Source organism: Bombina bombina, chromosome 5, assembly GCF_027579735.1.
Source record: "Bombina bombina isolate aBomBom1 chromosome 5, aBomBom1.pri, whole genome shotgun sequence".
Classification (NCBI taxonomy): domain Eukaryota; kingdom Metazoa; phylum Chordata; class Amphibia; order Anura; family Bombinatoridae; genus Bombina; species Bombina bombina.
Window position 1 is genome coordinate 27698338 of NC_069503.1, and position 25288 is coordinate 27723625.

The 25288-nt window shown below is 38.2% G+C and overlaps 2 protein-coding genes across 2 annotated transcripts in view; both read right to left on the reverse strand.

Moving 5' to 3' along the window:
• Window positions 1-291: 291 nt before the first annotated feature.
• On the reverse strand, window positions 292-5341 carry LOC128659734 (oocyte zinc finger protein XlCOF6-like). Its single transcript, XM_053713314.1, has 2 exons — window positions 3692-5341; window positions 292-2971 (listed from the first exon to the last, which is right to left on the reverse strand). The coding sequence occupies exons 1-2, from the start codon at window positions 3708-3710 to the stop codon at window positions 882-884; spliced, it is 2109 nt and encodes a 702-aa protein (XP_053569289.1). The 5' UTR covers window positions 3711-5341; the 3' UTR covers window positions 292-881.
• Window positions 5342-8305: 2964 nt separating this feature from the next.
• Window positions 8306-25288, reverse strand: part of LOC128659736 (zinc finger protein 585A-like) — a 135355-nt gene continuing 118372 nt past the window's right edge. Inside the window, exon 3 of the mRNA XM_053713316.1 lies at window positions 8306-10573. Within this exon, the coding sequence (XP_053569291.1) occupies window positions 8896-10573 (1678 nt within the window). The 3' untranslated portion in view covers window positions 8306-8895. The remainder of the gene's footprint in view (window positions 10574-25288) is intronic.

Consider the following 25288-nt stretch of genomic DNA (forward strand, 5'->3'; position numbering starts at 1 on the left):
AGGAACTGGGGAGGGGGGTGTAAGGCAGAGGGAGCCTCTCTATAATGCACCCCCTAAGCTCATATCAGTCTCCTAGGTTTACTCTTTAGCGAAGACACCAAAAGAACAAAGCAAATTAGCTTTACTATATTAATAGAAGTAAATTAGAAAGTTAGGTAAAATTGCTGCTCTACCTGAATTATCATTATTTAACTTTCACTGTCAGATTTGGTTCCTGTCTTTGATGATGTTTTTCCAATTATTCTGTGATATTGTGTTTTTAATTAGACAACAAGAAACAAAATACTGGTCTGGATTACAATCACTTTTTATTTGCATGAAAAAAAAACATTGTATATAATTATATAGTAAACAGCAGCATTACACAATATATGCACACAATGGTATAAATATACCTAACACTTCTGCTCTTGATACAAAGGGATTTATCAGACATATAATGTTCCCTTTATATATACAGTATGTGCTATTATCAGTTCTTGTGTCTTCTAACATGAAAACATCTAACAGACATAATATCAAGTTACAGAACATGACACACATATTACATACCCAGTATACATGTAGGTTATAGTAGCCATTTAAATTAAACTGATTGTGATCACGTATGTACCGGTTACTGATATTGTGTCTCATGAAATAAAATCAGTTCCCCCTCAGTAATTCCTCTGGTATATAACATGTACAATGCTAAGCATCTATTGCTATAAGAAAAGGTTTATCCGCATGATGTGCACATTAAATATATCTCCCAGATGTTAAACATTTGAGACTGATGTTCTTGTTTATATAATTCTCTAACACTCTATTCATATAAAGACTCCTTTATTCTGTAAATGTAATGATCCTTTTTTGACTCTTCTATTTAGAGAGAATAATTTTTAAAAGGTTTCCCCACTGTTTTGTGATACTTGACTGGCATGGGATACCTTTTTCCACTTTATAAACATGAAAGCTTTTTCTCCTGTGTGAATCCTTTCATGATTTTTCAGATTACTCATTTGTGTAAAACTTTTTCCGCACTCTGTACATGTGAAAGGTTTTTCTCCAGTGTGAATCCTTTCATGATATTTCAGATTAACTATTCGTGTAAAACTTTTTCCGCACTCTGTACATGTGAAAGGTTTTTCTCCTGTGTGACTCCTTTCATGAGTTTTCAGAATATACTTTTCTCTAAACCTTTTTCCACACTCTGTACATGTGAAAGGCTTTTCTCCTGTGTGAATCCTTTCATGAATGTTCAGTTTCACCTTTTCTCTAAATCCCTTTCCACACTCTGTACATGTGAAAGGTTTTTCTCCTGTGTGACTCCTTTCATGCTTTTTCAGATTACTCACATGTGTAAAACCTTTTCCACACTCTGTACATGTGAAAGGCTTTTCTCCTGTGTGACTCCTTTCATGAATTTTCAGACTATTCTTGTCTGTAAAACTTTTTCCACACTCTGTACATGTGAAAGGTTTTTCTCCTGTGTGAATCCTTTCATGATATTTCAGATTACTCTTTACTGTAAAACCTTTTCCACACTCTGTACATGTGAAAGGCTTTTTTCCTGTGTGAATCCTTTCATGATATTTCAGATGACTCTTATCTGTAAAACCTTTTCCACACTCTGTACATGTGAAAGGCTTTTCTCCTGTGTGACTCCTTTCATGAATTTTCAGACTATTCTTGTCTGTAAACCATTTTCCACACTCTGTACATGTGAAAGGCTTTTCTCCTGTGTGAATCCTTTCATGATATTTCAGATTACTCTTTACTGTAAAACCTTTTCCACACTCTGTACATGTGAAAGGTTTTTCTCCTGTGTGACTCCTTTCATGAATTTTCAGACTTCTCTTTAGTGTAAAACTTTTCCCACACTCTGTGCATGTGAAAGGCTTTTCTCCTGTGTGAATCCTTTCATGAGCTTTCAGATCAACTATTCGTGTAAAACTTTTTTCACACTCTGTACATGTGAAAGGTTTTTCTCCTGTGTGACTCCTTTCATGAGTTTTCAGATCATACTTTTCTGTAAACCTTTTTCCACACTCTGCACATGTGAAAGGCTTTTCTCCTGTGTGAATCCTTTCATGAATGTTCAGTTTCTCCTTTACTATAAATCCCTTTCCACACTCTGTACATGTGAAAGGTTTTTCTCCTGTGTGAATCCTTTCATGCTTTTTCAGATTACTCTTTATTGTAAAACCTTTTCCACACTCTGTACATGTGAAAGGCTTTTCTCCTGTGTGACTCCTTTCATGAATTTTCAGACTTCTCTTTAGTGTAAAACTTTTTCCACACTCTGTACATGTGAAAGGCTTTTCCCCTGTGTGGCTCATTTCATGAGTTTTCAGACTAATCTTATGAGTGAAACTTTGTCCACACTTGATACATATGAATGGTTTCTCCCCTGTGTGGGTCTTTTCATGAGATATGAGATTTCCCTTGAATGTGAAACATCTCCCACACTCATTACATGTGAAAGGTTTCTCCCCTGTGTGGGTCTTTTTGTGATACATAAGGCCTCGTTTAGATGTGAAACATCTCCCACATTCTGTACACGTGTGAGGTTTCACAACTGTGTGGTGTTCATGGAGATGCAAATTACATGTGAAGCTTTTCTCACATTCTGTACATTTGAATGGTTTCTTATTTGTATGAATCATTTGGCTAAACTTAAGACTTTTCCCTTCTTTTAAATATTCCTTAAAATATTTTGAGCACTCAGTAAATGTGTGTGGTTTATCCTCTGGGATAATCATTTCACTAGATAAGGCATCAATGTTATCCTCTTGTTTGATGACTAAATTACTCTCTGTACATAATGATTGCTGCCCAGTTCCTGCCAATTCACCATCTTCTTTAAATGTCTGCTGTGATTTCCCCAATGTTTGTGAATAGTCATTAGTGTCTAATACTTTTGGAGTTTGTAGTATCATTCTGATGCTTCCTCTAGTGAAGGTTGGATATGAACTATTCATGTGTTTGTCTACATAAAAAGAAAAGGAATAAAGAAAATAAAGTTCATTCTTTATAATGGAAGACAAATAATGTAAATGTTTCTACATCATAATAAACTAAACCACCGATTACTGATTAAAACAAGTTATAGGGCCCCATTAAATGTGCAGGTGGATAATCTTCTCAGCCAGGAAACATGTACTTCTGTATTCTGGTCAAGAAAGGTAGCATCCACCATCCTTATTTAACATTGTACAAGCAATTGAGCATAAAGCCTTGCCTGGCTCAGGCTCAACCAGAGGGTGAGAATATTATGTCTTAATCATCACAGACTAATAATTAGTGTGAGATGTTTTAAAGGCTAAGGAGCAGTGATCTTATGATACTTTTTAGCTTTTGGCTGTGGTTGTTTGATTTATATAATCAGCCCAAAACTTTATTAGTTTTAATAATACTCACTGTTAAATTAAGTACATAAATCAGTGGCGGTTCTGGTGTGGGGAACACTCAGTGGGGGAGTTGTGGGTATTCCACACATGGGAACAAGGTAGGCATAAGTGTAGTTATGGGTGATCCACTAGATGGGTCAGGGCAGGGGAAGGTAGAGTTGCAGGTGATCTGAGAGCAGGTGTTGACACAAATGTTCTTAAAAGATGCAGATATAAATATAATAGTTTATATTTGTTTAATGAGTGATCTATTCTTTTTTCCCAGTAATTAAAGTCAGTATAATATCTATTTTACTCACCTAACACATATGAGTTCATGCTGATAACAGGCTCCAATGTCTGTGCTCAGGAAGAAGGTTCCCTTATTCACTCCAGTAACATCAAAACCTGATATATCTCAGTGCTCTGGCCGTGCCTATAAAAAGTATATTAAATGGTTTAGATAGATAATAATAAATAATGGTTCTGATTAACTGTACGTATGGTATAATTAAAGGCACGCATAACAATTCATGTGATACAGATCAGCTGTTTAGGTTATTAAATATGTGCTATTGATTCAGCACAAGCATTTAGTACAGTTGGCCCTGAGGGTGTTACAGTTAAACCTTAAATAACATAAATTATGCTTACCTGATAATTTAATTTTCTTCCGTGGGAAAGAGTCCACAGCGCATTCATTACTTTTGGTAAATAAGAACCTGGCCACCAGGAGGAGGCAAAGACACCCCAGCCAAAGGCTTAAATACTCCCCCCACTTCCCTCATCCCCCAGTCATTCTGTCGAGGAAGAAGGAACAGTAGAAGAAATATCAGGGTGAAAAGGTGCCAGAAGAAAACAATTAGCTTGCAAACACACATCCAATGTGCAATAGCTGCAGCAGAGACACTGCAAACCCATTCACCTACAGAGCAGTGAATCCATAAGGTTACTACAGCAAGCCGACCAAGGGAAACAAACCATCAAGGTGTAAGTCAAGCCCAATGAGCATCCACACTCAGAAAACCTGGACAACCATGACCAGGTCAATTAGTCCTAGTAAAAGGACATAGTCCAAGTTCCCAGGAACTGGAGAACGCCGAACCAGCCCGAGTGTCAGGATTTGACTTCTAAACGTTGCCTTTAAGTCAAATCTCCTCCCCATTCCTACACCCTATTTAAGATCATCACTTCCAGTGTTCATTGCTTGATTATTGGATCACTGAGGGAAGTACTGCTGCTCCCTATATTTTCTATTATCTATTTAAAGCCTAAAATTTTCATTACCATTTCAGTACTAATTCTACAAACCTTATACCTCCTCTTTAGTGTGACATCTGAACAGTGTTTGGGAACTTATATGTTACATTTATTATTTCAACCTGTAACCTGATAAACCATTGGATTAGCAACAGCGCTGCAACTATCTCCGTGAACTTGTCGGAACTTGGTGACGTCACCCGCTCTACACAGATCAGCTGGATGTGCTACGCAGCTCCCGCTCTGCTCAGATCAGCTGTAGTCTGCGCGCCCAAAGACCGATGCTTCCGTGTTTGCAAACACAAAGTTCTACTCGATCCTCCTTTACTCCATAAGGCACAGTAAGATAATATTTCAACTTTAAGGTATGACTGTATACTCAATGAACTTAGACTCAGCATATCGTTATGAAATCGAAGCGTAATATTATTCATTCGAATTTCACTTCTACTTTGATTGAACCATATTTATCCTGCTTGTTTCAAACTTTAAAAAACGCTAACTTTATATGTGAACTATATCTTGCTACAAGTGCATATCCATATCTTGATAATCAGTTATAATATCTTACCAAGAATTACTTTTTCATTATCTGTTATTATTAAAGATAACATGTGTTTGTTAAGACATACAACTTGTGTTATTTCCACCATTTAAATCCATTTAGATAAATTGCTACCATTCTAAATCCTGACATCTAAGTTATGATATTTGGGAGTTTATGGCAGCATACACTCAGTGAAGAAGTAACATATATTTTCTTAACTTTGTTTAAAGAGAATAACAGATTGTTACAGAATAATCAAGCCCTAAAAATAGTGAAATTTTTTCTCACAATTACAGAATTGATTATGGATCCTGTTGAAATATCCAATCAAATTACTACATTAAACCAGAAAGTTGAAATATTAGCTCAAGGATTAAATGAGCTAAAAAATGAAAATAGCACATTAAAAAGGGTAATAAATGAATTTATCACTCAAAAGACTAATGAAATGCCTGAACCTCAGGTAAATCCTCCCATACCATTTTCTGGAGATCGTACCAAATTTAGAGAATTCAAAAACGCCTGTATTTTGCTATTTTCTCTAAACTTGTGTGAGGCAGAGGGAACCTCTTTATAATGTTATATATCTGTATATAAGGAACTGGGGAGGGTGATGTGTGTGAGGCAGAGGGAACCTCTTTATAATGTTATATATCTGTATATAAGGAACTGGGGAGGGGGGGTGTGAGGCAGAGGGAACCTCTTTATAATGTTATATATCTGTATATAAGGTACTGGGGAGGGGGATGTGTGTGAGGCTGAGGGAACCTCTTTATAATATTATATATCTGTATATAAGGAACTGGGGAGGGTGATGTGTGTGAGGCAGACGGAACCTCTCTATAATGTTATATATCTGTATATAAGGAACTGGGGAGGGGATGTGTGTGAGGCAGAGGGAACCTCTTTATAATATTATATATCTGTATATAAGGAACTGGGGAGGGTGATGTGTGTGAGGCAGACGGAACCTCTCTATAATGTTATATATGTGTATATAAGGAACTGGGGAGGGTGATGTGTGTGAGGCAGAGGGAACTTCTCTATAATGTTATATATCTGTATATAAGGAACTGGGGAGGGGGATGTGTGTGAGGCAGAGTGAACCTCTTTATAATGTTATATATCTGTATATAAGGAACTGGGGAGGGTGATGTGTGTGAGGCAGAGGGAACCTCTTTATAATGTTATATATCTGTATATAAGGAACTGGGGAGGGTGATGTGTGTGAGGCAGAGGGAACCTCTTTATAATGTTATATATCTGTATATAAGGAACTGGGGAGGGGGATGTGAGGCAGAGGGAACCTCTTTATAATGTTATATATCTGTATATAAGGTACTGGGGAGGGGGATGTGTGTGAGGCTGAGGGAACCTCTCTATAATGTTATGTATCTGTATATAAGGAACTGGGTAGGGGCATGTGTGTGAGGCAGAGGGAACCTCTCTATAATGTTATATATCTGTATATAAGGAACTGGGGAGGGGGATGTGTGTGAGACAGAGGGAACCTCTTTATTATGTTATATATCTGTATATAAGGAACTGGGGAGGGTGATGTGTGTGAGGCAGACGGAACCTCTCTATAATGTTATATATGTGTATATAAGGAACTGGGGAGGATGATGTGTGTGAGGCAGAGGGAACTTCTCTATAATGTTATATATCTGTATATAAGGAACTGGGGAGGGGGATGTGTGTGAGGCAGAGTGAACCTCTTTATAATGTTATATATCTGTATATAAGGAACTGGGGAGGGTGATGTGTGTGAGGCAGAGGGAACCTCTTTATAATGTTATATATCTGTATATAAGGAACTGGGGAGGGTGATGTGTGTGAGGCAGAGGGAACCTCTTTATAATGTTATATATCTGTATATAAGGAACTGGGGAGGGGGATGTGAGGCAGAGGGAACCTCTTTATAATGTTATATATCTGTATATAAGGTACTGGGGAGGGGGATGTGTGTGAGGCTGAGGGAACCTCTCTATAATGTTATGTATCTGTATATAAGGAACTGGGTAGGGGCATGTGTGTGAGGCAGAGGGAACCTCTCTATAATGTTATATATCTGTATATAAGGAACTGGGGAGGGGGATGTGTGTGACTCAGGCAGAGGGAACCTTTTTATAATGTTATATATCTGTATGTAAGGAACTGGGGAGGGTGATGTGTGTGAGGCAGAGGGAACCTCTCTATAATGTTATATATCTGTATATAAGGAACTGGGGAGGGTGATGTGTGTGAGGCAGAGGGAACCTCTTTATAATGTTATATATCTGTATATAAGGAACTGGGGAAGGGGATGTTTGTGAGGCAGAGGGAACCTCTTTATAATGTTATATATCTGTATATAAGGAACTGGGGAGGGGGATGTGTGTGAGGCAGAGGGAACCTCTTTATAATATTATATATCTGTATATAAGGAACTGGGGAGAGGGATGTGTGTGACTCAGGCAGAGGGAACCTCTTTATAATGTTATATATCTGTATATAAAGAACTGGGGAGGGGGATGTGTGAGAGACAGAGGGAACCTCTCTATAATGTTACATATCTGTATATAAGGAACTGGGGAGGGGGATGTGTGTGAGGCACACAGAACCTCTTTATAATGTTATATATCTGTATATAAGGAACTGGGGAGGGGGCTGTGTGTGAGGCAGAGGGAACCTCTTTATAATATTATATATCTGTATATAAGGAACTGGAGAGGGTGATGTGTGTGAGGCAGAGGGAACCTCTTTATAATGTTATTTATCTGTATATAAGGAACTGGGGAGGGTGATGTGTGTGAGGCAGAGGGAACCTCTCTATAATGTTATATATCTGTATATAAGGAACTGGGGAGGGGGGTGTAAGGCAGAGGGAGCCTCTCTATAATGCACCCCCTAAGCTCATATCAGTCTCCTAGGTTTACTCTTTAGCGAAGACACCAAAAGAACAAAGCAAATTAGCTTTACTATATTAATAGAAGTAAATTAGAAAGTTAGGTAAAATTGCTGCTCTACCTGAATTATCATTATTTAACTTTCACTGTCAGATTTGGTTCCTGTCTTTGATGATGTTTTTCTAATTATTCTGTGATATTGTGTTTTTAATTAGACAACAAGAAACAAAATACTGGTCTGGATTACAATCACTTTTTATTTGCATGAAAAAAAAACATTGTATATAATTATATAGTAAACAGCAGCATTACACAATATATGCACACAATGGTATAAATATACCTAACACTTCTGCTCTTGATACAAAGGGATTTATCAGACATATAATGTTCCCTTTATATATACAGTATGTGCTATTATCAGTTCTTGTGTCTTCTAACATGAAAACATCTAACAGACATAATATCAAGTTACAGAACATGACACACATATTACATACCCAGTATACATGTAGGTTATAGTAGCCATTTAAATTAAACTGATTGTGATCACGTATGTACCGGTTACTGATATTGTGTCTCATGAAATAAAATCAGTTCCCCCTCAGTAATTCCTCTGGTATATAACATGTACAATGCTAAGCATCTATTGCTATAAGAAAAGGTTTATCCGCATGATGTGCACATTAAATATATCTCCCAGATGTTAAACATTTGAGACTGATGTTCTTGTTTATATAATTCTCTAACACTCTATTCATATAAAGACTCCTTTATTCTGTAAATGTAATGATCCTTTTTTGACTCTTCTATTTAGAGAGAATAATTTTTAAAAGGTTTCCCCACTGTTTTGTGATACTTGACTGGCATGGGATACCTTTTTCCACTTTATAAACATGAAAGCTTTTTCTCCTGTGTGAATCCTTTCATGATTTTTCAGATTACTCATTTGTGTAAAACTTTTTCCGCACTCTGTACATGTGAAAGGTTTTTCTCCAGTGTGAATCCTTTCATGATATTTCAGATTAACTATTCGTGTAAAACTTTTTCCGCACTCTGTACATGTGAAAGGTTTTTCTCCTGTGTGACTCCTTTCATGAGTTTTCAGAATATACTTTTCTCTAAACCTTTTTCCACACTCTGTACATGTGAAAGGCTTTTCTCCTGTGTGAATCCTTTCATGAATGTTCAGTTTCACCTTTTCTCTAAATCCCTTTCCACACTCTGTACATGTGAAAGGTTTTTCTCCTGTGTGACTCCTTTCATGCTTTTTCAGATTACTCACATGTGTAAAACCTTTTCCACACTCTGTACATGTGAAAGGCTTTTCTCCTGTGTGACTCCTTTCATGAATTTTCAGACTATTCTTGTCTGTAAAACTTTTTCCACACTCTGTACATGTGAAAGGTTTTTCTCCTGTGTGAATCCTTTCATGATATTTCAGATTACTCTTTACTGTAAAACCTTTTCCACACTCTGTACATGTGAAAGGCTTTTTTCCTGTGTGAATCCTTTCATGATATTTCAGATGACTCTTATCTGTAAAACCTTTTCCACACTCTGTACATGTGAAAGGCTTTTCTCCTGTGTGACTCCTTTCATGAATTTTCAGACTATTCTTGTCTGTAAACCATTTTCCACACTCTGTACATGTGAAAGGCTTTTCTCCTGTGTGAATCCTTTCATGATATTTCAGATTACTCTTTACTGTAAAACCTTTTCCACACTCTGTACATGTGAAAGGTTTTTCTCCTGTGTGACTCCTTTCATGAATTTTCAGACTTCTCTTTAGTGTAAAACTTTTCCCACACTCTGTGCATGTGAAAGGCTTTTCTCCTGTGTGAATCCTTTCATGAGCTTTCAGATCAACTATTCGTGTAAAACTTTTTTCACACTCTGTACATGTGAAAGGTTTTTCTCCTGTGTGACTCCTTTCATGAGTTTTCAGATCATACTTTTCTGTAAACCTTTTTCCACACTCTGCACATGTGAAAGGCTTTTCTCCTGTGTGAATCCTTTCATGAATGTTCAGTTTCTCCTTTACTATAAATCCCTTTCCACACTCTGTACATGTGAAAGGTTTTTCTCCTGTGTGAATCCTTTCATGCTTTTTCAGATTACTCTTTATTGTAAAACCTTTTCCACACTCTGTACATGTGAAAGGCTTTTCTCCTGTGTGACTCCTTTCATGAATTTTCAGACTTCTCTTTAGTGTAAAACTTTTTCCACACTCTGTACATGTGAAAGGCTTTTCCCCTGTGTGGCTCATTTCATGAGTTTTCAGACTAATCTTATGAGTGAAACTTTGTCCACACTTGATACATATGAATGGTTTCTCCCCTGTGTGGGTCTTTTCATGAGATATGAGATTTCCCTTGAATGTGAAACATCTCCCACACTCATTACATGTGAAAGGTTTCTCCCCTGTGTGGGTCTTTTTGTGATACATAAGGCCTCGTTTAGATGTGAAACATCTCCCACATTCTGTACACGTGTGAGGTTTCACAACTGTGTGGTGTTCATGGAGATGCAAATTACATGTGAAGCTTTTCTCACATTCTGTACATTTGAATGGTTTCTTATTTGTATGAATCATTTGGCTAAACTTAAGACTTTTCCCTTCTTTTAAATATTCCTTAAAATATTTTGAGCACTCAGTAAATGTGTGTGGTTTATCCTCTGGGATAATCATTTCACTAGATAAGGCATCAATGTTATCCTCTTGTTTGATGACTAAATTACTCTCTGTACATAATGATTGCTGCCCAGTTCCTGCCAATTCACCATCTTCTTTAAATGTCTGCTGTGATTTCCCCAATGTTTGTGAATAGTCATTAGTGTCTAATACTTTTGGAGTTTGTAGTATCATTCTGATGCTTCCTCTAGTGAAGGTTGGATATGAACTATTCATGTGTTTGTCTACATAAAAAGAAAAGGAATAAAGAAAATAAAGTTCATTCTTTATAATGGAAGACAAATAATGTAAATGTTTCTACATCATAATAAACTAAACCACCGATTACTGATTAAAACAAGTTATAGGGCCCCATTAAATGTGCAGGTGGATAATCTTCTCAGCCAGGAAACATGTACTTCTGTATTCTGGTCAAGAAAGGTAGCATCCACCATCCTTATTTAACATTGTACAAGCAATTGAGCATAAAGCCTTGCCTGGCTCAGGCTCAACCAGAGGGTGAGAATATTATGTCTTAATCATCACAGACTAATAATTAGTGTGAGATGTTTTAAAGGCTAAGGAGCAGTGATCTTATGATACTTTTTAGCTTTTGGCTGTGGTTGTTTGATTTATATAATCAGCCCAAAACTTTATTAGTTTTAATAATACTCACTGTTAAATTAAGTACATAAATCAGTGGCGGTTCTGGTGTGGGGAACACTCAGTGGGGGAGTTGTGGGTATTCCACACATGGGAACAAGGTAGGCATAAGTGTAGTTATGGGTGATCCACTAGATGGGTCAGGGCAGGGGAAGGTAGAGTTGCAGGTGATCTGAGAGCAGGTGTTGACACAAATGTTCTTAAAAGATGCAGATATAAATATAATAGTTTATATTTGTTTAATGAGTGATCTATTCTTTTTTCCCAGTAATTAAAGTCAGTATAATATCTATTTTACTCACCTAACACATATGAGTTCATGCTGATAACAGGCTCCAATGTCTGTGCTCAGGAAGAAGGTTCCCTTATTCACTCCAGTAACATCAAAACCTGATATATCTCAGTGCTCTGGCCGTGCCTATAAAAAGTATATTAAATGGTTTAGATAGATAATAATAAATAATGGTTCTGATTAACTGTACGTATGGTATAATTAAAGGCACGCATAACAATTCATGTGATACAGATCAGCTGTTTAGGTTATTAAATATGTGCTATTGATTCAGCACAAGCATTTAGTACAGTTGGCCCTGAGGGTGTTACAGTTAAACCTTAAATAACATAAATTATGCTTACCTGATAATTTAATTTTCTTCCGTGGGAAAGAGTCCACAGCGCATTCATTACTTTTGGTAAATAAGAACCTGGCCACCAGGAGGAGGCAAAGACACCCCAGCCAAAGGCTTAAATACTCCCCCCACTTCCCTCATCCCCCAGTCATTCTGTCGAGGAAGAAGGAACAGTAGAAGAAATATCAGGGTGAAAAGGTGCCAGAAGAAAACAATTAGCTTGCAAACACACATCCAATGTGCAATAGCTGCAGCAGAGACACTGCAAACCCATTCACCTACAGAGCAGTGAATCCATAAGGTTACTACAGCAAGCCGACCAAGGGAAACAAACCATCAAGGTGTAAGTCAAGCCCAATGAGCATCCACACTCAGAAAACCTGGACAACCATGACCAGGTCAATTAGTCCTAGTAAAAGGACATAGTCCAAGTTCCCAGGAACTGGAGAACGCCGAACCAGCCCGAGTGTCAGGATTTGACTTCTAAACGTTGCCTTTAAGTCAAATCTCCTCCCCATTCCTACACCCTATTTAAGATCATCACTTCCAGTGTTCATTGCTTGATTATTGGATCACTGAGGGAAGTACTGCTGCTCCCTATATTTTCTATTATCTATTTAAAGCCTAAAATTTTCATTACCATTTCAGTACTAATTCTACAAACCTTATACCTCCTCTTTAGTGTGACATCTGAACAGTGTTTGGGAACTTATATGTTACATTTATTATTTCAACCTGTAACCTGATAAACCATTGGATTAGCAACAGCGCTGCAACTATCTCCGTGAACTTGTCGGAACTTGGTGACGTCACCCCGCTCTACACAGATCAGCTGGATGTGCTACGCAGCTCCCGCTCTGCTCAGATCAGCTGTAGTCTGCGCGCCCAAAGACCGATGCTTCCGTGTTTGCAAACACAAAGTTCTACTCGATCCTCCTTTACTCCATAAGGCACAGTAAGATAATATTTCAACTTTAAGGTATGACTGTATACTCAATGAACTTAGACTCAGCATATCGTTATGAAATCGAAGCGTAATATTATTCATTCGAATTTCACTTCTACTTTGATTGAACCATATTTATCCTGCTTGTTTCAAACTTTAAAAAACGCTAACTTTATATGTGAACTATATCTTGCTACAAGTGCATATCCATATCTTGATAATCAGTTATAATATCTTACCAAGAATTACTTTTTCATTATCTGTTATTATTAAAGATAACATGTGTTTGTTAAGACATACAACTTGTGTTATTTCCACCATTTAAATCCATTTAGATAAATTGCTACCATTCTAAATCCTGACATCTAAGTTATGATATTTGGGAGTTTATGGCAGCATACACTCAGTGAAGAAGTAACATATATTTTCTTAACTTTGTTTAAAGAGAATAACAGATTGTTACAGAATAATCAAGCCCTAAAAATAGTGAAATTTTTTCTCACAATTACAGAATTGATTATGGATCCTGTTGAAATATCCAATCAAATTACTACATTAAACCAGAAAGTTGAAATATTAGCTCAAGGATTAAATGAGCTAAAAAATGAAAATAGCACATTAAAAAGGGTAATAAATGAATTTATCACTCAAAAGACTAATGAAATGCCTGAACCTCAGGTAAATCCTCCCATACCATTTTCTGGAGATCGTACCAAATTTAGAGAATTCAAAAACGCCTGTATTTTGCTATTTTCTCTAAAACCTAGAACCTATCGCACAGAAAAAATTAAAGTTTTCACAGCCATCTCTTATTTGTCTGGCGAACCCAGAGCATGGGCAGACAGGTTTTTGGAATCTGAGGATCCAATATTAAATTCATTGGAAGATTTCTTTCGTACTATGGCTGTTTTATATGAGGATGTGAATAAACAACAGACAGCAGAGCAATGTTTAAGATCTCTACGACAGGGCAAACGAGCAGTGGAAGACTACATAGCTGACTTTCAGTTATGGGCCACTGACTCACAATGGAATTCAGTAAGCCTAAAAAACCAGTTTTGGTTGGGCTTATCTGAATATCTAAAAGATGAGCTTTCAAGAGTTGATTTCCATGAGACTCTAGAAGCTTTAATCAAAGTATGTATCACAATGGATAGGAGATACTGTGAAAGGAGATATGAAAAACTTCAACAAGAAGTTACCCCCAAAAAACCATATCAAACCTTTCCAGAAAAAGAAAAATATCATGCAGCACCTGTACCCATGGAAATAGGCACTATCAGAGCTCCCCTCACTGAAGAAGAGAAACAAAGAAGACGCTTGGCGAATCAATGTTTATATTGTGCCAACAAAGACCATGAGGTGACCTCTTGTCCTATTCTATTACGCCAAAAGAAGGGTAAGTTGACAAATAACTGTCCTTCTGAATACACCAAAACATCCTCTCATCTATCCATTACCTTGTCATTACAGTGGGACCAACAACAAGTACAGAACGAAGCTATAATTGATTCTGGGGCTGATGGTGTCTTTATAGAAGATTCTGTTGTAAGGTTAAATAAAATTCCAATTATGCAGAAATCTGTTCCAGTTTTTGTGAGAGTCATAGATGGTTCACAGATTCTAAAAGGTCCTATTACACATCATACCATACCACTTTTAACCATAACACCTGATGGTCATAAAGAATATTTATCTTACGATATCATACCCAGTTCTATACACCCTATTATACTTGGTTTCCCATGGTTACAAAAACACAATCCATCAATTGATTGGTTAACAAACAACATCACTTTTGATTCTCAATACTGTCAGAACACATGCTATCCCTATGTAACAATAGGACAGATCACTTCCAAACTACCTGAAGCATATAACGACTATAATGATGTATTCAATCTAAAGAATGCTGAGACATTCCCGCCTCATAGGCATTTTGACTGTCCTATAGACACAAAACCTGGGGTTGAAGTACCTTCTGGAAAAATATTTACTTTATCACATAAAGAATTAAAACATTTGAGAGATTACTTGGATGAAAATCTGAATAAAGGTTTTATTACACCATCATCTTCCCCCATAGCTTCAGCAATATTTTTTGTAAATAACAAAGATGGCACCTTGAGGCCAATCATAGATTATCGTGCTTTGAACGCAGTTACTATTAAAAACAGATACCCTTTACCACTCATCCCAGAATTAATTGAGCGTCTCCAGGGCACAACTATTTTCACGAAATTGGACTTAAAAGGAGCATACAATTTAATTCGGATGAGATCTGGGGATGAGTGGAAAACTGCGTTTAAGACAAGGTATGGTTTGTTTCAGTACAATGTCATGCCATTTGGCTTGACAAATGCTCCAGCAACTTTTCAATTTTTCATTAATGAAATTTTTAAAGAGTTGATAGATGTTTGTGTAATAGTTTATCTTGACGACATACTAATATATTCAAAATCATTAGCTGAACACATGAAACATGTACGATGGGTCTTAGCAACATTAAGAGAACATAAACTCTATGCCAAAATGGAAAAATGTCATTTTCACAAAGACACAATAAAGTTCCTGGGATATATTATATCCCCGAGAGGAATTCAAATGGATCAAGATAAATTAAGTGCAATAGAAAATTGGCCCATACCTACTTCAATAAAATCTCTACAAAGATTTTTAGGGTTCACAAACTTTTACAGAAAATTCATCAACCATTTCTCCACAATTGTACAACCTCTCACTCAACTTACAGGAAAGAAAAAATTTGATTGGGATCAAAAAGCTGACCAAGCATTTCATCGCTTAAAGAAAGAATTCACAACAGCACCCATCCTTCGGTTGCCTGATCCTGAGATACCTTATGTTCTGGAAGTAGACGCCTCAAACGTAGGGATTGGTGCCATTCTTTCTCAGCAAAGAAAAGAGGATATTATACCTCATCCTAATTGCCTATTACTCCCGGAGGTTAACCTCCGCTGAACAGAATTACTCTGTGGGTGATAAGGAATTATTGGCAATGAAATCCTCCATGGAACATTGGCGACACCTCCTTGAGGGAACCAGTGTACCATTTCAGGTGTACACCGACCACAGGAATTTACAATACCTCAAAAGAAATAAAACTTTGTCATCCAGACAAGTAAGATGGTCTTTATTTCTAGACCGATTCAATTTCACACTTACTTACATCCCTGGAACAAAAAACATTAGGGCAGATGCTCTGTCAAGGTCTTTTGAATTAAAGGAAGACAATGATACTTTATCACATATTATTCCTACTTCTAAAATAATTGGTTTCACAACCATAACAACTTCTGATTTGTATCAAGCTCAACAAGCAGATAAAGCAATTCCTCCTATCTGCATAACAGATTCAGAAACAGGTCTCTACATGCACAAAGACTTAATATACGTACCAAACTCTCTAAGAAATCAGATTATACAGCAGCATCATGAAACCCCCCTAGCAGGACATCCAGGTGTTGAAAAAACAACTGAATTAATTAAGCAAATGTATTGGTGGCCCCATTTGAAATGGGTTGTTCATGAATACATTTCTAATTGTCAGATCTGTGCAACCAAAAAGAAAGAACATCATAAACCCTATGGGTATCTCTCTCCACTACCCATTCCCCAAAAACCGTGGGATATAATATCTTTGGATTTTATTGTTGACCTACCATTGTCACATGGACATAATACTATAATGGTTGCAGTTGATCATTTCACCAGATTAGCACATTTTATCCCATTGAAAAGAACTCCCACTGCTTATACAACAGCTATTGCTTTTAAAAATCATGTCATAAAATTACATGGATTACCTACATCTATAGTGTCGGATCGAGGAACACAGTTTACCTCAAAATTCTGGAGATATCTATGTAAAACTCTACAGATTACTTTAAAATTCACTACAGCTTTTCATCCTCAATCTAATGGATTAACTGAACGTGTAAATCAAATTCTTGAACAATATCTCAGGTGTTTCATTTCATCTCACCAGGATGATTGGTTAGAATTATTATCTAATGCAGAATTTGCGTATAATAACTCAGTGAACAGTTCAACCAAATACTCTCCTTTTTTTGCAACTTACGGATATCATCCTCGCACTTATCCGTCTTCTCTAAAATGTTCTGAATCTCCTTCTGTCTCCCAATATACTGACAGATTGAGGGAAGTCACTTCCAGTTTGCAAGAACATTTACTTAGTGCCAAAACCACTCAGAAGTATTACTTTGACAAAAAGAGGAAACAAGCTCCTGTATATAAAGTTGATGATCTAGTCTGGTTGTCAACCAAAAACATAAAATTGCCGGTTCCTAGTAAAAAACTAGCAGACCAATTTATTGGACCATTTCCGATATCGAAAATAATAAACGAAAATGCTGTGACTTTACGCTTACCCTCTACAATGCATATCCATCCATCTTTTCATGTATCCCTTCTAAAACCCTATTTGGGAAAGGACTGTCCTCGCTTAAGTGACTTTCCAATGTCTATTACAGACCCTCTTGAATATGAGGTTGATGACATACTGGATTCTCGGAGACGTCACAGAACTCTAGAATATCTTGTTCACTGGAAGGGATATGATACTGATGAGAATTCCTGGATACCTGTTCGTGACTTACATGCCCCGGATTTGTTGTCTGCTTTCCATGCCGCTTATCCTTTAAAACCTGGGCCTAAGAAGCCTGGAGGGGTTTCTTGACAGGGGGGGATCTGTCAGGATTTGACTTCTAAACTTTGCCTTTAAGTCAAATCTCCTCCCCATTCCTACACCCTATTTAAGATCATCACTTCCAGTGTTCATTGCTTGATTATTGGATCACTGAGGGAAGTACTGCTGCTCCCTATATTTTCTATTATCCATTTAAAGCCTAAACTTTTCATTACCATTTCAGTGCTAATTCTACAAACCTTATACCTCCTCTTTAGTGTGACATCTGAACAGTGTTTGGGAACTAATATGTTACATTTATTATTTCAACCTGTAACCTGATAAACCATTGGATTAGCAACAGCGCTGCAACTATCTCCGTGAACTTGTCGGAACTTGGTGACGTCACCCGCTCTACACAGATCAGCTGGATGTGCTACGCAGCTCCCGCTCTGCTCAGATCAGCTGTAGTCTGCGCGCCCAAAGACCGATGCTTCCGTGTTTGCAAACACAAAGTTCTACTCGATCCTCCTTTACTCCATAAGGCACAGTAAGATAATATTTCAACTTTAAGGTATGACTGTATACTCAATGAACTTAGACTCAGCATATCGTTATGAAATTGAAGCGTAATATTATTCATTCGAATTTCACTTCTACTTTGATTGAACCATATTTATCCTGCTTGTTTCAAACTTTAAAAAACGCTAACTTTATATGTGAACTATATCTTGCTACAAGTGCATATCCACATCTTGATAATCAGTTATAATATCTTACCAAGAATTAATTTTTCATTATCTGTTATTATTAAAGATAACATGTGTTTGTTAAGACATACAACTTGTGTTATTTCCACAATTTAAATCCATTTAGATAAATTGCTACCATTCTAAATCCTGACATCTAAGTTATGATATTTGGGAGTTTATGGCAGCATACACTCAGTGAAGAAGTAACATATATTTTCTTAACTTTGTTTAAAGAGAATAACAGATTGTTACACCGAGAGCCAAAAAGTCCAGCAACAACTCCACAAGGGAAAAACACTGAGCGAAGCCTCAGCAACCCGGAAGCACCAGGGATAAAACAGGTCTGAGCCCCCAATTGTTTAAAAAAACAAAATCTGAGAACTTAACACCCCATCCTAGATAAAAAACCAGACCACAGGGAGATAACAATGCAATATCCAGATCAACCCGAATAACGAGAGAACTCACAAGTCCCGACCAAAGAGAGACCACCCCAATGCTCCAAAGGAGCTAAGGCGTTAAAAAGTCATACAACGACACCAGAGCCCATAGACTCTCAAACAGCCGCAGAACAACAAGCAAGAGGATACCCTGATGTCAAAATCACTCGAGCAAAGGCTGGTCTCAGCATCACCTCCATACAATCAGAGGATCATAGAGAGAAAAAGACGCACAGCATCCCCAGCTCTGATCAGAGCCCAAGGAGACCACGCCCAGTGTCCCTAACAGGGAACGACCATATCCCGGAGGGGAAAAGAAGACCAAAAGGTCTCATAAAACAGCTAGACAGTACACAGCCAATGTTCAATAGCTGGAGCTGGTCACAGTCTGCAACCCATCCAATGCAAGGCAGCAAAATTACCCAATAAACTACTAGCTGCTGAGAACTAAGTCCAGAAAGGACAATTCCCAGGGCCTCAAAGAAAAAATACCAAGCCCTCCAATCCTCCACTACATAGGAAGGAGCTCTAGGGTCTTACAACCCCAGACACAACAGAGAGAGACGCAGCGGAATTCCACTGACCCAGTCATCCAAATTGAAGGCTATAAGGACTGAGACAATCCTTCCTGCCTCACGGACCAAACGGTCCTCTAGAATGCTTAGTTGAACACAGAGGATAACATGAGCACTCGGCGCCTCTACCCAACCAGCCAAGCAAAGCGGCACCACGTGTCCGAGCAGCTACCAGACAGAACTGAACCCAAACAGGACCAGCCCGCAATCTGGGTCCTAACCGTCAAGCCGCATAAATCCTTACTCAGAGGGGAAGAAGAAAAACAGACAGGACATCCTATCTGATGAAAGTAAAATACAAGGCAACCCGTAGGTCAACGCCCAAAAAGAAACAGGCCTAACCACAGGACCAGCCAAACGGAGCCCTTATCTTCCATAAACTGGGAAGATCTTAATACATGGACAATCAGGAGATTACACCATCCCCATGTGTGTAATGAGATGTGCCATTGAAAGAGCAGACTGAGTATTCCCGTATCCGATAAGGATAGGGTCGTTCATAGCCGAAAAAACATGTCTGAGTAAAATGCGAAGGCGTGCAATTCTGTAACAAAAGGTACAACTCAGAACAGTTGCACTCGCAGGGAACTGTACAATCCAAGGTGGAATACCCGGGACAACAGGAGCAGGGAAGGGAAGGCACCACCCTGTCCTCAAACTCTATTCTATTTAGGAATTAAAGGATCATCAGGCAATATGACCTCTGGAACCCCTGAATTCGCCAAAGACTTCCTTTAGAAGAAAGCGTAAATTCCTAAAACTAAAGTCTGGCTCCTCCGCAGCTGGAGGATTTAGAGGCAGCGGACTCTGACCCAGAAAGTTCATACTCTGAAGTCTCAGAAGAACTACATCCTCAGATAACCTATCAGTTAAATCCAAAAAATTATTTGATGTACTCTGGAAAGGAGTGCAATATGTAAACTTTTACTTGAGCTTAGCAGGGCGAGGTAAAGCATTAAAGGGACATTGAACCCAAATTTTTTCTTTTGTGATTCAGATAGAGCATGCAATGTTAAGCAACTTTTTAATTTACTCATATTATTAATTTTTCTTTGTTCTCTTGCTATCTTTATTTGAAAAAGAAGGCATCTAAGCTTTTTTCTTGATTCAGTACTCTGGACAGCACTTTTTGATTGGTGGATGAATTTATCCACCAATCAGCAAGGACAACCTAGGTTGTTCACCAAAAATGGGCTGGCATCTAAACTTACATTCTTGCATTTCAAATAAAGATACCAAGAGAATAAAGAAAATTTGATAATGGGAGTAAATTAGAAAGTTGCTTAAAATTGCATGCTCTATCTGAATCACGAAAGAAAAAATTTGGGTTCAGTGTCCCTTTAAGGCCGCAGACACTGCCGTCTGAACTGCGCAGTAATGTCTGGAGAAAAAAGGCCCCCTCCAGATGGAGGATCAACAATGCTACGGGAAAACTGCAGGTGTATACAGATAACAATGTAGGGTACGCACCTCACTGAACGACAACTCTTCAGAGGTGGACAGCTCTGTGGTATCAAACATGTTTGATATAATAACATTATCAAGGCATATGGAACATAATTGAGAGGGGGGACTAGGGCCTCCTAACCATATAAACAGGAATCGCTCTTTAGGAATAGAGGGAGTGCCCTCTAAGAAACCCCCGGAGAAACTAGAGAGATAAAAAAAATTTTTTTTTCTTTATTATTAAAATAACGGCACCTCTATACCCCAATGGCTGGGACACTCACCACCTCCTATGACCCAGACAGTACAGAGATGTATGACTCCTCTCTGATAGACACCCATTACCGAAAGAGGGAATGAATCACATAGTGCACAATGCAAGACTGTCCCAGCTATGAGAGAAAGCGTGCCAAGCTTGTAAGCTGCATGGCTCTCAAAGTGAAAGTGAAACCTGTATATTCCATAACAGCCTATGAGCCCATAACATCTCACATATAAAAGCAGCATAAAATCAAATAAACAGATAAGATTATTATTCCACCCTGTTCAATAATCCCCCTACGGAGATATTAACCCTTGATTCTATAAAGATAAAAGGCGCCACACTGTGACCCCGTCTTCTGTGTTAACATCATGTAATAAAAAATGAAATGATCTTACCAGAATCTATGCCGTGGAATAGGAACACGGCCCTTCAAGTGTGACGAATAGTAGCATCACCTCCGTCATGGACTTGAGAGAAAACAGCAGGTAGCGAAACGAAGTTTGGCAACGCCAAGTGCTGGGAGGAGCTGTGAATATGAGTCGGGATGGTGTCGCAGGGGAAGCTCCCACTGCATCTCCAGACTCTCACTTTTGCCCAGGCCCTCTACGAGAGGCTGACAGGACTACTTAAAACACCCGTCCCATGTCAAAGGGTAGCACCCTCCATAAGAGACAGATGAAAAATAAATAAAATTATAACAAATTAAAAGAAAAACATCTGATACTTCTCTGCCAACCTCCTGGGACGAAAGGCAAAGAATGACTGGGGGATGAGGGAAGTGGGAGGAGTATTTAAGCCTTTGGCTGGGGTGTTTTCGCCTCCTCCTGGTGGCCAAGTTCTTATTTCCCAAAAGTAATGAATGCGGCTGTGGACTCTTTCCCATTAGAAAGAAAATTATTTTTTCTGGAACTTTACAATATATGCTCAGGAGTAGACAGACAATCTATTCATGAGTGGGACATAACACAACCTTACAAATATATTATCACCCCCCCACCCCCACAATTATTTATATCAAAGAGCAGCACTTACACAAATGTTAAATAAGAGTTGTTTATATGTAAGTTAAATCTATTACTACAGTATTGATATTGTACTTTCTACAGATCCTCACTGTCAGACATTTTGCATTTACTAAAAATAAAAAGTGTAACAAAAACCACACACAAATAGTGATAATAATACAGAGCAATATGCAGGAATATAACCAAAGTGACAAGAGTCTTTAATGGAGACAGTAGCACAAATACAAATAGTCCATACGATGTTCCTCAGAAGGAAGAGAAATAAACTCATAGCATAAAACTGTGTAATCTTCACTCCCCAGATGGAAGGCAGACCCAGAATACTCACATTAGTTAGAGCTTCAACAGCACAAGGTACTCAGCTCTATTGTGCAGACCCCAGGCAGACTGGATACAGACACAGACAAATGCTTAAAGCAAATGTACAATTTATTAAAAACAAAAGCTAAAGTTCTTGTAGATCACTAAGGGTAACAGGTACAAACATACACAGATACTATGTGTGTGATAGTCCGTTGTTACAGACCGCATGAAACCTCTTGTAGATCACTAAGGGTAACCGGTACAAACATACACAGATACTATGTGTGTGATAGTCTGTTGTTACAGACCGCATGAAACCTCTTGTAGATCACTAAGGGTAACAGGTACAAACATACACAGATACTATGTGTGTGATAGTCCGTTGTTACAGACCGCATGAAACCTCTTGTAGATCACTAAGGGTAACCGGTACAGACATACACAGATACTATGTGTGTGATAGTCCGTTGTTACAGACCGCATGAAACCTCTTGTAGATCACTAAGGGTAACCGGTACAAACATACACAGATACTATGCATGTGATAGTCCGTTGTTACAGACCTCATGAAACCTCTTGTAGATCACTAAGGGTAACAGGTACAAACATACACAGATACTATGTGTGTGATAGTCCGTTGTTACAGACCGCATGAAACCTCTTGTAGATCACTAAGGGTAACCGGTACAGACATACACAGATACTATGTGTGTGATAGTCCGTTGTTACAGACCGCATGAAACCTCTTGTAGATCACTAAGGGTAACCGGTACAAACATACACAGATACTATGCATGTGATAGTCCGTTGTTACAGACCTCATGAAACCTCTTGTAGATCACTAAGGGTAACCGGTACAAACATACACAGATACTATGTGTGTAATAGTCCGTTGTTACAGACCGCATGAAACCTCTTGTAGATCACTAAGGGTAACCGGTACAAACATACACAGATACTATGTGTGTGATAGTCCGTTGTTACAGACCGCATGAAACCTCTTGTAGATCACTAAGGGTAACAGGTACAAACATACACAGATACTATTTGTGTGATAGTCCGTTGTTACAGACCGCATGAAACCTCTTGTAGATCACTATGGGTAACAGGTACAAACATACACAGATACTATGTGTGTGATAGTCCGTTGTTACAGACCGCATGAAACCTCTTGTAGATCACTAAGGGTAACAGGAACAAACATACACAGATACTATGTGTGTGATAGTCCGTTGTTACAGACCGCATGAAACCTCTTGTAGATCACTAAGGGTAACAGGTACAGACATACACAGATACTATGTGTGTGATAGTCCGTTGTTACAGACCGCATGAAACCTCTTGTAGATCACTAAGGGTAACCGGTACAAACATACACAGATACTATGTGTGTGATAGTCCGTTGTTACAGACCGCATGAAACCTCTTGTAGATCACTAAGGGTAACAGGTACAAACATACACAGATACTATGTGTGTGATAGTCCGTTGTTACAGACCGCATGAAGCTACACACTGTATCTGTAGTCTTTCTGTACAGGATAGGTACCCCTCCTTGTGACCAATTTGTACAATGTTTAAAAGACTCTACATTTTACTCTTCTCCCAGTAGGGTTGGGAGAGGCAGGCAAAAAAATGTTAATTTTTCATTGTTATCTAGGACAGAAATAGGAAAAGGAAGCTTTTGTGTTTACAAAGATTGATAACACAATAAGATATGATCTATCAGCAAGCTCAGCCCATTTAAAATGTTCATAACGTATATATAAAATAACAAAATGAACAGATGCATACTAACAATACAATGTAATAAAACTTACTATAAATTTCTAAAGAGCAGTAGATTTATCTCTATTTTGTTCTGCACCTGTATCATGTGACAGTGATCAGCCAATAACAGACTCATATCTGTATATAATATAAACTCTTGCACATGCTAAGTAGCAGCTGGTGTCACATAATGTGTGTTTTATAAACATTGTGGACAATTTGTTCTGCACCTGTATCATGTGACAGTGATCAGCCAATAACAGACTCATATCTGTATATAATTAGTGATGTCGCGAACAGTTCACCGGAGAACAGTTCCCGGCGATCATAGCTTGTTCGCGTTCGCCGCAGCGGGCTAACATATGCGATGTTCGATCCGCCCCCTATTCGTCATAATTGAGTAAACTTTGACCCTGTATCTCACAGTCTCCAGACACATTACAGCCAATCAGCAGCAGACACTCCCTCCCAGACCCTCCCAGCTCCTGGGCAGCAGCCATTTTAGATTCATTCTGATCCTGCATTCTTAGTGAGAGGAGGGATAGTGCTCCTGCTGCTGCTGATTTTATAGGGAAATTGATAGCTAGGTTAGTGTATTCAGAGTCCACTACAGTCCTAAAGGACTCATCTGATCTCTGCTGTAAGGACAGCACCCCAAAAAGCCCTTTTTAGGGCTACATCAGTCGTTTTTTTTTTCTTTGTAATCTAATAGTAGTTGCCTGCCTGACACTGCCAGCCTGTGTGCTCAGTGCCACCAGTCATATCTGGTGTAACATTAGTGTAAATTAAAAAAAAAAAAAAAAACTTTTACATCAGTCTGCTAGTGTAATCTAATTGCAGTAACCTGCCTGCCAGCGTGTGTGCCAGACCCACTTGCCAACTAGTGCCACCAATCATATTTGTTATAACAGTAGTGTAAATATTTTTAAAAAAAAACTTTGACGACTGTGAGACATCAGTCTGCTAGTGTAATCTTATTGCAGTTGCCTGCCTGCCAGCGTGTGTGCCAGGCCCACTTGCCAAGTTAGTGGCACCACTCATATTTGTTTTAACAGTAGTGTAAATATTT